The sequence below is a fragment of the Quercus lobata genome, chromosome 9, assembly GCF_001633185.2.
Source record: "Quercus lobata isolate SW786 chromosome 9, ValleyOak3.0 Primary Assembly, whole genome shotgun sequence".
Classification (NCBI taxonomy): domain Eukaryota; kingdom Viridiplantae; phylum Streptophyta; class Magnoliopsida; order Fagales; family Fagaceae; genus Quercus; species Quercus lobata.
Window position 1 is genome coordinate 34,016,022 of NC_044912.1, and position 19,213 is coordinate 34,035,234.

General features: G+C 32.9%; 1 protein-coding gene across 2 annotated transcripts; it reads left to right on the top strand.

Annotated features, from left to right (window-relative positions):
- Positions 1 to 1,766: 1,766 nt before the first annotated feature.
- Positions 1,767 to 9,305, top strand: LOC115960304 (probable L-ascorbate peroxidase 6, chloroplastic/mitochondrial). Of its 2 annotated transcripts, none has more exons than XM_031079124.1 (12): positions 1,767 to 2,044; positions 2,151 to 2,300; positions 5,681 to 5,801; positions 5,872 to 5,972; positions 6,062 to 6,149; positions 6,300 to 6,367; positions 6,457 to 6,543; positions 7,473 to 7,547; positions 7,649 to 7,726; positions 7,804 to 7,908; positions 8,561 to 8,635; positions 8,787 to 9,305. In XM_031079124.1, the coding sequence occupies exons 1-12, from the start codon at positions 1,829 to 1,831 to the stop codon at positions 8,790 to 8,792; spliced, it is 1,170 nt and encodes a 389-aa protein (XP_030934984.1). In that variant the 5' UTR covers positions 1,767 to 1,828; the 3' UTR covers positions 8,793 to 9,305. The 2 variants fall into 2 exon arrangements, with proteins under 2 accessions (XP_030934984.1, XP_030934983.1); XM_031079123.1 differs by having other exon boundaries at positions 8,944 to 9,305.
- Positions 9,306 to 19,213: the final 9,908 nt, after the last annotated feature.

The window sequence follows — 19,213 nt, forward strand, 5'->3', positions numbered from 1 at the left end:
AACCTAAATCCCAATTTGAAAATCTAGTTTAAATATTATTTCATATTGGGCTTGAAGAAGGCAACAGGTAAAACTAGACCAATCTTGAGAAATCTTGTTGCCTATGAACAGTGCAATAAAAGTGTAAAACCTTATTTCACATCTTGTATTATGTTCTTCGATGGACTTATGAACACACCCGAAGACATTCAATTTCTTTGTAAAAAGAGGATCTTTTATCATGTTTTGGGCAGTAACAATGAAGTCTGTGACTTCTCAATAGTCTCACTAAGGATGTTGCTTATGATTGGCATGAGTGCCACCTTTCTCCCCTGATATAGAAAATTTATTTGCATAGCAATAAAACATACCTCAAGATCATGGCAGCGATAAGACATGAATATTTTTCTTTCCCAATCAATAGTATATCATATCTTATCATGGTTTTATTACTGTATCTTAGTGTCATTCAAATTGGGGATTTAGGGTTTATAAAAATCTGAATTTGGGGAAGAGGCTGCACGCATGAGAGACTAGGAGAGAGAAGTGAAAAAAATTAGTTTTTGTTTTAATTAATTTTGAAGAAGGGTGTTTTGGTTTTTTAAGTTTGTTCCACCTAAGCAAGATGCATATGCTTGTCATGTGCAATAGCATTCCGTTAAACATAACAGCAAAAGTAACACCGAGGTGCAAAGTGTGATTAGTATGATAGTTTAGGGTGCAAAGTGTGCGTTCGAATAGTTTAGGGTGCTAAGTGTAACATAGTGTATAATTTAGGGTGGTAAAGTGTAATTTACTCGAAAAAATTACCATCAAGATTGACGGTTGAATGCAACGACATATTGGCAATTGGTAGCCGTAGGTCGTGGTCATGGCGGATGGAGATCAAAGATTGACATTTGCTAAGTGATGGTGCAAGATCAAAGAGGCGAAAATGAGAAACAATACTAGAGGAGGGAGATTTACCTTCACTGTACTTAGAGAAAAAGCAAGGTAAAAAAAAAAAAAAGGGTGAGGAGAAGAAACTAAGAATGTAATAATCAGAGGGGAAAAAAATATTTAAGAGTCTTAAAATTATGAAACAAAGAAAGTTTGACTTAGACGGAAATAGAGGAAAGGGTTCGAGCTGAATTGGCACCTCCCTATGTACAAAGTGCTTGGGGGTCTAGGGGGGGAAAAGGTTTGAGCTGCGGGATTAGCAATATGTTGTATTTATTTCTATAAAAAAAAAGAAAAAAAAAAAGAAAAAAAAAAAGAGGATTTCTCTGCAGTAAGAAAGGATTTGACTCATGGGTTAATATGATCCAACTAACTATCTTAACATGCCGGGTTCAATTTGACATTTTCTTTTACTAGTTCAAAAATGTTCATAGTCATACTCAATTTTTATCTTCTAAATTCAAACGAGTTATCCTAATCCATTTTTATTAAATCTATGCACACACAATGTAATTTCAACTTATAACGATTGCTTCATGATAATTGTTTTTTATCATCTGATCAATACATTAATTAATTTTTAGTATAGGCGAGAGAGCCACCTTCAACCTAACCAATTGCCGACTCACAAGTCACAAAGCAATGATAAAAAACAAAAAATAAAAAACCAAAAAACAAAATCCTACTTTGTTTATTGAGATGGATGGGTATTTGGGTGGCGTAGAGTGAATGAGGACAGCAGTACACAAGTAGACAAACCCAATCCCATTTCCAAACGAGCCCAGTCCGAGCGTGTGTTTACGGCATACCATTGGGCACTATAAATATTCATATTGATATTGGCCCATCCAAATTCAATCCGAAAGAAAGGGAGAGAATAAAAAGAGGAATCAAACCCATTCCATTCCAAATGGCAGAGCGACTGTCACTGAGTCTCACACTATCACCATCACCACCAACTCCTGCTCCAACAACCATGGCTGCTTTCAGCACCACCGCCTCTTCTCGTATCTTCCCCTCCGCTACCGCTGCCGCCGCCGCCGCCTCTAGAGCTAGGCTCTCTTTCTCCTCCTCTCTCAAATGCCTCCAATCCTCTCCTCTCGTCTCTCACCTCTTTCTCAACCAGGTCCTCTCTCTCTTTCTCTACTTTATGCTGCTCTGTTTGTTTTTGTGTTTAACTGACTGTCTCTGATAAATTAGCTTTGTTTTTTATTTATTTATTAAACTATCAGAAACGATCGCCGATGGTTCGCGTATCGGAGAGAGGTCTGAGCTCAACTGCTTCGCCGAAATGCGCGGCGGCGTCCGATCCTGACCAGTTGAAGAGTGCTAGAGAAGATATCAAGAAGCTTCTCGACACCAGTTTCTGCCATCCTCTTCTGGTATTTTCCATCAATTTGAACTCAGCTTATTATGCAAGCGATTTTATTCACTTTCAAACTGCTTCAATTTCATCAAGTATTTGCTTCTTTCTTTTTTGCCTTTTGAGGATTTTCTCGTTTGGATCAAATGCCTAGGGTTTTGAGAGTCTCAGTTACTTTGTATAAGTCATGGTTCTTCAACTTTTCACTTCTGCAAATTGCTTGTTAGAACCGTTGCAAACTTGAAATTGTCAGTACTCAAATGCTACATTCAGATTTCTTGAACTTTATAATTATATAATGTATATATTCAATGGTTTAGTAATAAAGTAATTGGTGTTTGTAGTAGGATCATTGGTGCAAACAAAGTTGCTCCAAATGAAATTCTAAGCTCTAGTGGCTTGCAGTCTTAGGTTCAAATGACAAGGGTGAAATGGAACTTTAGATAGAGTGAGAACAATATCATACATATTGTAGAGGCAATGAGACGTTGACAGTCTTAACATGTTGATCGGATTGTTTACGTTGTTGTGACATAATTGAAATAGACATCAAACTATATGGATAACGTTGCGACTTGTTACTAGTGAGGGATTTAGGCCATGGTGTGTTCTCTTGTTACTAAATTTAATCTTGAAAATGAATTTTTAGGCAAAATATAGCTTACTGATTAGTTCACTATAGGTTAGTGTTGTTAAAAGCGCAAGTGCGCGCTTGATCGATGTGAAGCACACATTTCAAAATATTTTTTGAAATTTAAAGAAACTTGCTCAAATGCATTCCAACACCAAATTGTTTAACCATAAAAATTATCCTGACAAAGCTCTTTCAACAAAATCTGCCAAACCATTGGGTACTGAAAAAAAAATTTAAATCTCCTCGTCCAAGAGTACATTCATGGGAGCCTCCAAAACTTTTACCAGAAAACATCTAACTTAAGCCACAAGAGTGCTGGCGGTGGTAGATTCACTGCCAAAAGAAACAATAAATAAGTACCATTGCAAATTGAAGAGGACCACAGAATAAACAAAAAATTGCCATCCAGACAGAAAAAACAATAACATGATCAACTCAACTAAAAAGTTTTGTGCATTATTATTTGGAACCTCAGATTCTTTAATAGAAAGGAATTCTAACACGAAAAATACTATTGTTTTTTATATCTGACAACAAATCAAGCTAAAGAGGACATTTACCTCTATATTAATAATGAAATTTATTTTTTCTTTTTTTATAATTCAGGCAAATGGTAAACAATAAGTCTAGTAACAAAAAAATTAACAATTACCAATGTGGCATGTTATTGGCAGGTAAAAAAACAATGTTAGATTGTTTACGTTGTTGTGACATAATTGAAATAGACATCAAACTATATGGATAACGTTGCGACTTGTTACTAGTGAGGGATTTAGGCCATGGTGTGTTCTCTTGTTACTAAATTTAATCTTGAAAATGAATTTTTAGGCAAAATATAGCTTACTGATTAGTTCACTATAGGTTAGTGTTGTTAAAAGCGCAAGTGCGCGCTTGATCAATGTGAAGCACACATTTAAAAAAAAAAATATTAATGGTCAATACAACAAAATATCTTTGCCTAAAAAATCAATGCAAATATGCAATGCAATCCTAATCTACATAATCGTTATCCTCATTAAGCAAGGGACCATCATCATTGTCATCACAAGATTTGTAGCCCTCATCATTTTCCTTATCATCTTCATCTCCATCATGAGGAGCATGTTGTGAACTAGAACTTGAACCTGTTGTTTGCCCTAGTGGCCACATTCTTGATCTCAATTTGAATCTTTCTTCTTCTACTCCAGAAGCTCTAGCAACACTACCCCATGTCAAAATATCATCATCAAACACAAGATCATCCTCAACAAATTCATCTTCTTCTACTCTTCCAGTCAACCACTCATTGCTATCATCTATTAGGTATATGGTAGCACACCACACTATTAGTTTTTATACATTAAATCAATGGCTTATATCAAACATGTTTAGATCTAATGGCTAAAAATCAAATCAGGATTTTTTTAGAAAAAATTTACAAAAAGCTTTAAAAAAGCGCGCCTAAGGAGCGCTTTTGTGAGGGTGCCTCGCTTTAGAGGGAAAAAGCCCCAAGGCCTGTGCACTCTGCACTTAAGTGTGCTTTTAACAACACTGCTATAGGTGGTTTCTCTCTCTCTCTCTCTCTCTCTCTCTCTCTCTCTTTTAATTGATACGTTAAAAACGCACCTAATGGGTTTTGAACCCTCACCCTTCACACATTCTTGTACGAGGAGGAAGTGTCATTGATCTCATTAGCATTTTTCATTAGATAATCTATACTGATATAAAAGATAGAAAATTTAATTCAGTTCGAGGCTTGAAGTTTCTAGCAGTTGGAAAATGAACATTCACATTGTATGATCTTTTGTATTTGCAAAAAGTATTGTGTTATACTCATCCTGCTGGGCTAACATATACACTATAAGTTTATTTATACTATATGCAAAACATGTGGTGAAAGTTACAAGTGACTGTAGAAGGAACATGAACATTTTTATTATCTTGTTAATCAGTAAGTTACGCACACTTGCTGGTTATTTTTTTGATAAGTGCACACACTTGCTAGGTTTTGAGCCCATGACTTTACCATTATCCTTTTCTTACATTCACATGGTAGGTTTTCCCACAACTTTTCTCACAAGAGTGGAAGGAAAATCAAAATTAGGATAAACCCTTAAAAACATTTTCTTCTTTTGTTTGTGTGTGTATGTTGCATGTAAAAAGATTAATTGGGTAAAGGTTATGTAATTTATCAGCCTTTTATAAGCCTTGCTTGAAACCTTGGAAAAATTGATGCGAGACTTTAAAGACAAAAAACTCAATGACCAACTTACAAATGCAATTTGGTGATCATCATGTCAAATGAAATGTTTACTCAATATGGATTTTGTTTGCCAATTCACATTATTATATTCGATGTTAACTATGTAATTAACAAATACTTCCTCTATCCCATTTTGTTGATACTCTATTCCATTTTTGGTGTCCCAAAATATAGTCATCTTTAAAATGCTAATAAACACAATATTGATACCTGCCTAACTTACCATTTACTTTATTTAAAAATTCAATACCTTTGATTCACGAAAGTTTAAATTAATGTGGGTAGTCTTGGAAAGTTGTGTCTTTTTATTTAAAAAACAACTTATTAAATGATGTTCCCTTAAAAGATGGATTTTCTAAACATGACCAGCCAAATGGGAAGGAGGGAGTACTATTTTAGTAATGACCTTTGGAGATTTCTATTTATTGATATTTGTATTTATGTGAGTACCACATGGACAGATCTTTGGAACATTTAGGGTTTTTTTCCCCTGCCTATATCTAACCTAGTTTATGTAAAATAGGTTCGCTTGGGATGGCATGATGCTGGTACTTACAACAAAAACATTCAGGAGTGGCCACAAAGAGGTGGAGCTAATGGAAGTTTAAGATTTGAAATTGAGCTGAAACATGCAGCCAATGCTGGTAATGATTGAACATTGATTATTATTTAGCTTGATTAATGGTAATATTGTCTTACAAGCTGGCCTTTCAGGTCTTGTGAATGCATTGAAACTTCTTCAGCCTATCAAAGAAAAGTATTCTGGTGTGACATATGCAGACTTGTTTCAGTTGGCAAGTGCTACTGCTGTGGAGGTTGTCCTTACTCCAACTCTAGAAGTTTTTCTGAATAGAATTTACAAATTAAAAAATATTTATTATGACCAATTCCTTGGAAATTTCAGGAAGCTGGGGGCCCCAAAATCCCCATGAAGTATGGAAGAGTGGATGTCACAGCACCTGAGCAGTGTCCAGAAGAAGGGAGGCTTCCTGGTAAGGAGCACAGAATATGCTGGTATCTGTATTTTGCAAAAAGAATGATATAGCTTGTAAATCTGATGCAGCTTGTAAATCTTCTTTGCTTAAGCCTTTATGGTTTTATTTACATTATTTTATTTTATTTTAAATTCATCTGATGACTAGATGCTGGCCCCCCTTCACCTGCTGATCATCTACGTAATGTTTTCTACAGAATGGGATTAAATGACAAGGTAAAATTTTCATGAAGCTGTATGCTTAGTTTTTCAATATTACCTCACTATGCTTGTGATGTTTAACTGTGAAGCTGTTTAATGCTCAGGAAATAGTTGCATTATCTGGTGCACACACACTGGGAAGGTCCAGACCGGAACGCAGTGGTTGGGGCAAGCCAGAGACAAAGTACACGGTATGGAATCATCATCTTCTGTTCATGAGTGCAGAAGAGCATATTGTAACTAAGTTACACATTTCATGCCATATTTATGAGGAGTTTGTGGAGTTTAAATATAAACACACATAAAATCTGCTATAGCAATCATAGAAAATTCAAAATAATACCTATAGCCATTGACCAGAGCTATTAAAGTATTCTTCTCTTATCATCAGATTGTATTAGATGATAAACCAGTATAAATTATGGCAAAGTGATTGATTCCATGATTGACAGTGGAAAATCGCTTATAGTCATATGCTAATATGATGAGAATAAGTATATGCTAATTTTGTGCATTATCAAATGATCAGGAACATCCTTTAACCCAGGTTGTTCAAGAGCCAGTAATTGATTCTGACCAGATACATTCTCATAGATAGGCCATTTATTCTTGTATGCTTAGACATCATGGATGAGGAATTTTTTTAGATTAAATGTTTGCATTGGATATCATGACTAATTACCCTTTAAAACTCAAATTGTTGTATAGAAAGAATATACTAATGTTGAAATCCTTGTCTACCATGATTACTTTACCAGACAACGAAGACCATCATTTTATCAGCAACGTATGAGTCTTTTATCAGTATTATATGTCTTTGTCCTCGTATTATAACAGCTAATGATTCTAATTTTACAAATAAATTCTTTACTGTGTTTCTTCTGTTCTGCACAAATGATAGCTCAAGCATTTAGGATTAAATAGTAGTTGCTGCTATAATAAAAATAAAAGATGTCTTTTTTCTTCTTTTTGTAATTTTTGGATTTGCTCTGTGCTTTTCATGCATAGAGTAGCCTTTCGTATATATCATTCTTACTTATCAAAAAAATGAAAATAAAAGATGAAAAAGAAAAACAGCAAAACCAACTGCTACATATGACTGGCATCTTTTCCATAACAGAAAGATGGGCCTGGAGCACCTGGGGGACAGTCCTGGACAGTGAAATGGTTGAAATTTGATAATTCATACTTTAAGGTTTGAAAATCACAACTCTCTCTATGTATACATTATGAATTCCAAGGGGAGTGGGTGGAGAATTGAGAATCCCCATTTGCTGATTGTGATTGTTCTGTCAGGATATCAAAGAAAGAAGAGATGAAGATTTGCTGGTCTTGCCAACTGATGCTGTAATTTTTGAAGATCCATCATTCAAGGTGAAACAAAATGAGTTTTGGCTGTGAGACAGTTATCTAGCGTGAAATTTTGTTTTGATACGTTACATGATTTTTAGGTATTTGCTGAGAAATATGCTGAAGATCAAGAAGCATTTTTCAAGGATTATGCTGAAGCTCATGCCAAACTCAGCAACCTTGGAGCCAAATTTGAACCTCCAGAGGTTTGTTATCCTTTGATGATTGTGTCTGTTGCTTTGCCAAGGATGCTAACCAAGTATATAACTAGTTTCATTAGTTGATCAGACATATGCTGATGCAAGAGCTGATTTTTGGCCTTGGCATGACATGGTTATACTAAATCTTTGAAATGGTCTGCATTATTGACAGAGTTCCATCAAGCCTATGTAACATAACCCTGGTTAATGTTCATCACACATAATAAATGTGAAATATTATAGATTTTCAAATACTAAAATTAGTTCTTGAATGATTACTCACTACAGAGCCAACGGGATCCTGCTCAACTAGTATGTCCCCCTGTTGTAAGAACAAGGTGGAGGGGTGTGTGTACCAATTAAAAAAATATTTACTCACTACATAGACATGCGCACAAATTTGTAGTGACTTCAACCTTGGGGTTCTCTGGGCAATATTTCTGTTGAGTTTGCTTTGTATCAACCAACTATTTCTTACAATCCCCAATCCCAAATCCATGTCTCAAAGAACAGACATTTTATAGACCCACTGACTCACGTGCATACAAAAACATATTGAACTGTTATCTTTTCTCTTTTTTAATTTACTTAAATATAAGAAATTTCTTTATAATTTGTTGATAACTACTCTAAATAACTGCCTGAATTTGAATATCAGGGTATCATGATAAATGATGGTCCATCAGAACCTGCACCAGAGAAGTTTGTGGCAGCCAAGTACTCATCTGGGAAGGTTGTAATCCTGATGAACTTACATTCTAATTTTTTTTTAGTCAATGGTTGTCAGAAATTCCTTACAATTTTTGGCATGAGAATATCTGATAGAGAAAATTATTTTTGTTTGCAATTTGTTCATCATCTTTACTTTTCATGGTTTGCTGCAGGATTAAGAAACAAGTGTCTTGTTTTCTTGTGCCGTGTGTCTTTTAATAAAACAAGATGAAGCTTTTTTCAAATCCTGTGAACTCACATCTAAAACATGGAAGTCTTAAATGAAGAGGAAAGGAATAAAATTCAATAGTCTTACCTATGTACTTGCAGAGTGAACTGTCAGAGACTATGAAGCAGAAGATTCGGGCAGAGTATGAAGCAGTTGGTGGAAGCCCAGATAAGCCTCTACCGACTAACTATTTCCTAAATATAATTATTGTGATTGGTGTTTTAGCAATTTTGTCATCACTATTTGTGAACTAGGTTTTCTGAGCCTTTTTGTGAAACTTCCGTTGTTTGTTTGCACTTTGGTTTAATTGTGATATCACCAATGAGTAAATAGTGGATCTTATTGCATCTATAGAAGTCATAAAATGTTAATGAAGGTAACAAATTAGAATTTGCATGACAAGCTTGAGCTGAGTTTGTGAGAAATAACAAAGTTTAAGCTTGACTTGGTTTATTTTCTTTGACATGCCATGTTGGAGCTTAGCTTTGCACAACTGCGCCCGAACAGGAGCCTGGTTTAAGGACGAATATAGTTACATGTTTATATGCTTACTAAAAAGATGTTATTTACCCAATTATGTTTATATTTTTGTAAAACTAGTTGAATGTACTAAATGAGCTCATGAGTTACGAGCTAAGCTCAAAAGCAAGCTTGTCTATCAAATGAGCTTGAATGTGTCTGAGTTCAACAAGTCAAGCTGAACTCGGTCAGCTTGCTAGTGGTTTAGCTCATTTAAGCCCTACCCATGTTTTGACTAGATGGTACAGTTATTGTCATCATGGGACTTCTAAAATCCTACCTGATGATAGTGATTAATGTGTACAAGTTTAGTGTTACACTTTCTTCATTCATAAGGAAATGTTTGAGATTAATACGTCATTACCGTGAGATATATGGAATTAGGAAAGTGGGGTAAAAAGTTTCTTTGTACCACCTCTTTTTCCCCTTAGTTTTTTTGCATTTTCTGGAGACTAAGGGTCTGTTTGGATTGAGCTTATTTTTGCTGAAACTGAAAACTAAAACTGAAAACACTGTAGCAAAATAATTTTTAAATATGTGAATAGTATTGTGGGACCCAGTTTTAATAAAAAAGTTGTTGAAAAGTGGAATATGTGGGTCTGTGAACAGTGCATCTGTGCACTGTTCACAGTTGAATTGGTCATATTATGCGGCTGTCAAAAAAAAAAAAAAAACAGAAAACGCAGACGCTGGAAAACTCTCAGCCCAAACGGGCACTAAGAATGAATAACAAAGCTGTTTTGAATTTGTCGCCAACAACTTGGATTTAGCTTAAAGCTTTGGACAGAAATCAATTGATGTTTGCGGTCTGGGAGTCTCAGCACCAAAAGAAAAAACGGTGTCAAAGTGAATATTTCTGGGTTTTTGGCCCCACAAAAAGCGAATGTCTCTCCACTCTCAAGTCTCCACCAATCAGCATACTCACATCTACTCCATGATAAACTCAGATGTTATGGAAATATGTGAATAAATCCTCCCCCTCCTCTACTGTCCACTTAAAAGAAGAACCGTCATCCTCAAAAGCCATAATGGCATTCAACTTAGGTGACTCTCCTAGTTTGGTTTAAAATTTCATTTAAACACAAGCAAGAAAAGGCAGTAAACTTAATAACACGCTTTAACTGTTTTAATTTCCTTCTATACCTTTTATTTTTTGTTTTGGGGGGGGGGGGGGGGGTGTTGGCGTGGGGGAGGTTTCCTTTTATTACTTGATTATTAAGAGCATCTCCAACAGGAGAGCTAAACACAAAATACTCTCTACTTTAGAGAGCAAACCCACAAAATAGGCTACTGCTCATTCATTCTCTAATGGACTCTATATCTGGAAGTATTTTGGGCTCATGAACAGTAGCTCATCAAGTTTAATGGGTTACTGTTCATTCTTCAAATGTTTTTTTCTATTATAATAATAAAGTATTGAATAAAAAAATGTTGGAAAATGTGTAGTTATTAAAAAAAGAATAAATAATGAATGAAAGAAATAATATTTAAATGAGATAGAGAATCTGTTAGAAAGTATATTTGAAAAAATGGGTAGTTAAAAGGTAAAAGTTACTCTTTATTCTCCAAACATTACAAAAATTTGTCTAATCTTTTGAAAATGCTCTAATAAAGCCAAATTTACGGATAATAAAAGTTTGAAAGATGCACAGGTCTTGAAGCAATAAACCTAGGATGATTTTTTTTTTTTTTTTTCAAGTTGTTAATTATGAACAGCATTGCAAGACTTCAATTTTTTTAGAGAACTTGTGGTGTCTATTAAATTTAATTGATAAAGTCTCTTGTGATTAACTTGTGGTTGAATTTGTGAATGAGTTAGGGTTTAGGTTCCACGCCTCACTTGTGATTGGAATCTAGAGAAAGAAGAATAGCACTCCGCATTATGTAGCCGAAAGGCTGGATGGTCTTCTGTGTGAACGGGATCTAAGTCTAGCTGTGAATTACAGTCATTTAAAATACCATATTTCAAGCTGTGCACAGATGTCATCTATCACTGAGTTTAGCTATCCATTCCCGCCTTTGACCTTTCAATCCCTTTCTTCTCTTCATTATATATTAGTGTATTCTCTGACCCTGTATTCTTTGACCGTGTATAGCTGATAGTCATTGTGAATATATGTTTGCCTAATAAGGCCACACTTGCAGTCTTGTACAAATGTTTGAAAAGAACCCTCTTTTGGAGTGCAATACACGAACAATCTCGTCCAATGCTTTCGGAAATTTCACAGGTAACTTCGTGTAGCTTTATTCTGAAGATTTCTGAACGAATTGGTGGAGTAGGATACAATCCACTTGTACATATGGACTTTACTAATAATACATAGCCTAAATTGTAAATGTAGAGCCACCTTGGGTTGGAGATTCTCAGTCCTGGCCGTTTGAAAAATACCCTAAACCCGATCCAATCTAACTCATGCACCCCTACCCAAAACATCTGCGTTGGATCTTTCCTCTTCTTCTTTTCTTCTTCACCCATGTACAGATGGTCTTTCTTTTTTCTTTTTAACCCAAAAAATGCACACATATTAATATGGTCAATACCTGCCCTTCTTATTCCAACGCATTCATCCCATACTATAAAACTCGTTTTCGGCTTCTTTTTAACCATATGCATTTGGTGTAAAAATTTGAGCTTTTGTCCACAGGTGAGTTAAATCACTTATTAAGGAAGGATCGAGCGAGTGTCACTACACTTGGAAGTAAAACAACTAATAAACAAATACTTTTCATTGAATGATGCGTGAACTCTTAAAAAAAAAAAAAAAAAAAAACTAATTGTTACAGTAAAAAATTTAACCTTAATTAATGCACTTTGATACTCAACTACTGTTAACTAGATTAAGAGCTTTTAATATCTAGAATCATCCTATTTCTTGCTTATGCAACTTGTTGGCACTCTGGCAGATATTTCGAATGAAAAAGGCACCCTATTCTGTAGAATTTTGAGTCCATGTAAAGTAATCATGTCTGCTTATGTTTTGAATGAAAAGGCTACAGAAATTTCCAAATCGAATATAAATAAATAAATAAATACCAGTTGTAAAAAGTGATGTGGTCAAAGTATGCAGAGTATTAACTAGAGAACATAGGATCAGAAAATGTTATTTCTATTAAAAAAAAAAAAAAAAAAACTTTTCTTTCCCTCGAAAGGTTTAAAGATTGAAAGAAATGATAGCTTTGTTCCCGTTTTAGGGAGCATCTAGGGTATTATATTAATTATTACTCTCTATGTATTCATGATGTTTTGTTGCAGAGTCCTTAATTAGCCTCTTCCTGTTAAAAGTTCTTTATTTCCTTTTTCTATATCCTTTTTTTTTCCGAGACATCCCCAGAGACTTTGAAGAGTTTCTTATCCTACTTCACCTTCTAGTGGGGAGTCGGACTCATTGTCTTGTACTTTTTGCCTCGTTGCGTCGTTTAGAGGCTCTACTGTAAAGGAATGACCCTTTAAATTTTTTGATAGCAAGTAGCAACCAATCCATGCAGTTTCACAGTGAGACAGCAAAAGCGACCTTTGCAATCTACCCAATTCGTTTCTTATCCTACTTCACCTTCTAGTAGGGACTCAATTGTCTTGTACTTTTTCCCTCGTTGCATCGTTTAGTGGCTCTACTGTAAAGGTTAAACTAGTTGAAATGACCCTTCAAATTTTTTGATAGCAACTAATCCATGCAGTTGCACGGTGAGACAGCAAAAGCGACCTTTGCAATCTACCCAATTCGTTTGTCGCACCTGGCTAGGTGAGTATGGTTGATTGGATTTGGTTGTTCAATTTCACAAAATTGTAGGCTGTCTTCTGGTAGGACGCAATACCTAATATATCTAAATCCCAGCGGCAAAATTTCGACCACAAATTAGCAAACATTTGGTACTACTAGAAGTTTAGAATTGTAAAATGTCAAGGCCTGGGAAAATTATAGATCTTATTTTTCTTTTTTCTATTTCTTTCTTACCTTTCTCAAGTTCAAGAATCAAAACACTCCATTCGGCCCTTTAATAATTTTGTAATATATTTTTGGGATATTTCAAAATATGATTATCTTTGAAAATTAGTTGACATAGTTTTAATAATGTTTATAGCTAGTTATTTCCTTTATTTGAGAAGCCAATACTTTATTTTAGTTATATTTGAATTTTGAATTAAAGATTATAGTAGTTTTCAAAGCTTTATTCGTTCTAAATTGGAGTATTAATTTTCTATTGTATTCACTTGGGATATTGAAAAATGTGGTCCTTTCTGATAAGTCAGTGGACCAATATATTAATAATTGTCTTTTTTTGTTTTTATTTATTTAACTAAAAAATACATTGTTTCACACATGACACACCTGCCATTACTAATGCATTCTGGTATAACTTTCTAGAAGGCACTGGTATAAGTAACACAAAATGTTGAACACAAATACTTTATATAATCTAAACAATTCTTTTACAACTAAATTATTTGTCGCAATCGATCACATCAAAGTTATAGCAAAAATTGTGATACAAAATACATGACAAAAATTAGGGGTATCCATTCGTACCTAATGATGTTGGTTTTTATTTATTTAACTAAAATATACATTGTTTCACACATGATACACCTGCCATTGCCATTGCTAATGCATTCTGGTATAAGTAACACAAAATGTTGAACACAAATACTTGAAATAATCTAAACAATTCTTTTGCAACCACATTATTTGTCTCAATCGTTGATCACATCAGAGTTATGGCAAAAATTTTGGTACGAAAGTTGTATCCTTAAAACTTTTTGTAATCAAAATCTTTTGCTACCTCAATAAAGAGCTTTCTAATTTAACTGACATTTCTAGGTATTTTCAACGAGGTATTTTCAACGAAGACGTTCAAATTTCAAATTCTTGTTTCTCAATGATCAAATTATCAAAACAAAAACCAAAAAAAAAAAAAAAATCTAAAAGATAAAAAGAAAAATTGATAGATGCAAAGTACATGAATCTTATTCTCATTTCTGATACACACAGATGAGAAATGAGCAATAGGAAATTTGGAAATTGTGACTAAGGGAGCTTAGGATTTAGATCCCGTGCAATATTAGGGTTATTGCATGGGATGCAATTATGGATAGGAAGGGGTAAAAGTAAAAAAAGTTAACTTTTCTTCTTAGTTGTCTAATATATTTTTTTTCTTTTTTAAAGGTTTTTATCTGGATCTCGATGTCTAGCATGTCCAATGAGTTCCCAACTTTAATTTCAACTCTTTTGGCTTTTATTATCCCTTTGAAAACATGAAATGCAAAGGCTCAAAACTTGGATCACGACTCAAATCCATGAATAAAGTTTATTTCTTTGTTTAAAAAAAAAAAAAAGAATAATTACATAAGAGGTCTCAAGTTTGACTGTCATGTCAAATTAAAAGTGTTAAAAAAAAAAAAAAAAAAAAAAAAAGTACACATAAGTCATCTTTTAGACCTATGTGTACACTAAAAAATCTTTAGGTAAATTATACTTCAAACTCAATAATTAGGGATGGTTATAAATTGAACCCCACACTTGCAAAAATTTTAAATTAATCCCTACATCTTTGAAAATGTGTTAATTCAGACCATACTCATAACTCATTCATGATAATTTTGGTAAAAGAAATTATTTTAAACAAAATGACACCGTCTGATTGTTTCCAAATATATGTGATGCATTTATTATATATGAACATTATTTCATTCTATGCCACATAATTTAATTATGTTAAAGTATCCTCCTTTTCTCATAAAAAAAATATGTTAAAAGTATTTTCCATAACAGCATCACACAAAATGGGTTTATACTTTATAGTTTGGATTGAAACGTCTTTGAATGTGTGAGGTTTAGTTTAAACTCTGAAAGTGTTAAATTTAATTTGGAATCACCTCTAGGGTTCTTCATGGGAATCTTTCCTATAATAACTTGGTGTGTATAGGATGAGGGGACTATATGCTCTCAAGGAAATATTCAAATATTTGAAAAGGTCTGGCTACTCTTGATTGTAATTTTTTTTTTTTTTTGAAAAGGTAAATTACCCAAATCTTTTTACATGAGTATTAAGCAATATTATTTTTGTGCAACAAGACAAAATTGGCAACAAGATGGATTTTTTTTTTTTTTTGGGATAGTAATTAAGGATATAGAATTGAATAACTAAACAAAAGGTATACAATTATCCAAAAAAAAGAAAGAAAGTATAAGGCCGATCGATACAAACTGTTAAATTATCGATGATCCCAAAAGTTTAAACTGTTAGAAATAATGAATTTAATCACTCAACCATAATTCTAACACTCTCCCTCACTCGTGGGCCTAAACTTCTCCTTAATAAGTGGGGGCCCAACAAATGGGAACTTAAAATTTTAAATAGGAGGTAGACTGAAGATAGGGATTGAACTCAAGATCTTTTGCTCTAATACCATGTTAAATGACCGATTGTCCTAAAAACTTAAACTTTTGGGACAATCGGTAATTTAATATCGTCCACTAGTTAAGGCCTGCAGTGTTTCTATTTGTTTCTCTGAACACATGGAATGTTCATTAGTTTGTATCTAACATCTATTTTTTTTTTTTTTTGATACCTGTATCTAACATCTATTAATGTTTACACACATAAATAAGTAATTTTATAATATTTTTATGGTGCCAAAATATCACATGTATATCTCATGGGGAGAATTTTGTATTTAAAGAAGTCCTGAGTACTCCTGAGTGCAATTTCACATTAAGTTCTATGTTTTTTTAGTTACCAAAAACATTATAATAAATTGAAATTACGGTGCAATTAGGCAATTACTCAAAACACATCTGATTCTATTTCTAATAAAAAAAAAAAAAAAAAACACATCTGATTGCCTTTTGACAAAAGCAAAAAAGTAAAAAGCCACGGTCTTTTATAAAAATCGGGGAAGTTATCAAATCCTTGATTTTCCAAGCTCCACCTTTTTCAAGGAATACAATTCTATTTGACGCGTTTTACGGTGTTGACAATAGAAGCAGGAATCTAGAGACGTAAGGAATTTGATATTTTGAATTGTTGTTTCAGAAATTGACAGGTGTTCAAACTTCAAACTTCAAAGCTTTGAAACATTTTCATATTTTCTTGCCTTGACGTCCAAGTTTTCGACTACTCTCTTGTCTGTGTAAGGTTCCTAGGATTTTTTTGAATCATATGAAGAGTAGACATAAAAATACCCTTTTAGAAGAAATGCAAAAGACACGTTTTTACCATTTGTTAGAGTGAACATTTATTTTTGGCTTTTACATTAAAAATACAAAGAAAATTCAATTAGGTCTTAAATTGAATTTCAATTGTTGTCTAATTTTGCGGCACATTTCCTATTTAAGTTATTTTAATTTGTGTTTTAGGTAAGTTGATAAGGTGTAAAAGACAAAGGGTCTAATATAAATAAATAATCAAAAACTCAATAAAGAAAAAAAAGAAAGAGTAAACTCATGTGTATATCCAAAAGAAATTAAAAATAAAAATAAAAATAAAGAAATAGAGAGTATAATTTGAATCCATACATGTGTGTAATTGTAAATTTTTTTAATTATACTGTGTATATGCACGAGTTATACACTAGTTATCTATAATAAACAGTTTATCACTTTTAACCGTTGTGAAAGAAAAATGTATGAACAGAGTTATATCTATTAAACCATTTTTTAAGACCCGATAATGAAAATATCAGTAAGTTTAAAGTAATGCTTGAAAAACATCAATGAGTTTAAAATCTTATTGGGCAAAAACAAACAAATCACCTATGATTGTCCCATCTGTATCTATGACAATCAAAATTAAAAGAACCCTAACAATTAAAAAAAAAAAAAAGGTTCTCAAGCAATTATAATCAAAGCCCCAGTAAATGAAAAAGTGGGGGCCATATTAGCATCTCTATTTACATCAGAGAAATTCTAGTAACAAAAGAGGGAAGTAACCAATATTGATAGCATCAATGGGAGAGGTATGAAACATTCACAACAACAACCTTAAGAATTATATTGGTGATACCTTTCCCTTTAGCCTCGATAACATTGAGCTATTAATAGTTACCAATTGTGTGCTTATGATTATATATGTCTATAAAAGTATTCAATAGTTACAGATACAATATTTTTTTTTTGTCGAAAAAGGAAAATGATAAGCCATCATTTCCACCTGCTGAGATGCAAGTTGTCGTGGTCGCCTCACCAAATTTTCAATGCGTTGCATATTACCTTGGGCATTGTGAAAAGGATCATTCCATCTAAATCTTTCGGTTCCTTTTATTTATTTTTAGTAAATTCATTTCCTTTAATTTGCTTTTCAACTAAACAAAGTAAATTTAAATTCATTTCACTTTTTCATCCTTTTAACTAAAAATATAAATGATGAAAAAAAATTAATTTTTTTTATTATCTTACCAACTTTTCTATTTTCCTACATTTTTATTTTCTCCATCTCATAGTTTTTTTTAAGAAATAATTACACTATATTGTTAACCTCGCAATTCGAATCCTTTCCCCCTAGACTCTTAAGTACTTTGTGCATGAAGAGGTGTCAATTCAGTTATAAGGCTTTTGACTTCTTCATCTCATAGTTATGCGTGGAGCTTTCATGTGAATTTTTTCCAAAATTATTATATAAAGTTACAAACACTTAAGATAAGTCTTTTGAATAAGACCTAGATTCTAATTAACTAAAATTAATAAAATCTTTTATCCTAATAATAAAGAGTAATGATTTTATTTTTATGTTTTTGTTGAATATAAAGGGTAATCATGAATTTGAAATGAAACGTTTGTTTTAAGATGGGATGAGATAAAGCAAAAGAAATTAATTATGGAATGGAATATATTTTATTTTAAAACCAGCCCTACATATAAATGATGATATAATTATTCCTATTGTTTTTCCTAATTGATTCCGATCTCTTACTTGCATAAAGATTCACATACAAATATAGAATAAATATTTTTATACAATTTATCAAAATAACATTACTTTCGTATGAATGCGTTAAGATCATTTTATTAGAGCATTTACATCCAACTCTTCTTCCAATTAGTTTTGAGCTAAATTAGTCAGCATCATGGTAAAAAACCTACACAAAAAAGCTCTCACATACACCTGGCTGGATATACAAAGTACTACAGCTTTTTGCAATATTTTTTCTTCTTTTTTATTCACCTTTTTCTCGCACTGTCTGTCCATTGGTCTCACTGTTTTTCTCTCTCAGTTCTCTCTCCTGCATTGTGGGTTGATATCATGGTTTACAATGGTTGATCTAGAGCCAATAATGGTTGTGGATCGCTGTATTGGACGTTGATGCGTCTGGTGGTCGTAGGTCACTCAATGTAGGTAACCATGAGAGAATTTAGAAAGAAAATATATAGAGAATTGAGATGTGAACACTTTTATAAACTAACTATAGATAAAATTTAGGCGTATTCTTAGGTACAAAACATCAGTATCCAATTAATTTTTTTTTTAATCTTATATTTTATAATTTAATATAATCATTTTTATTTGAATTTAATTAAAAATTTTAATGCCCTCACATCATTTGTACATTGTTCCAAAGATTTTAAATCAAATGAGCTATCATAGTGAAATAAAACAAACAGAGCATTTTAGGATTGAAAAATTTGAAGACTACAACTAATCTCACATTTATTTTCACAATTATTTGAGATTGATAGTAAATGGTGAGTTCGTATAAAAGTGACGGTCAACCAAATACTTATGAAAAAGAGCATGAAATTAATTGTGTATTGAAATAACTTGATTAATATCATTTTATACATATCACCAAATACTCTTAAGATGATAATCACTCCACAAACATAAAGTTATTGAGAAATGAGAGTGATAGACCGCAAT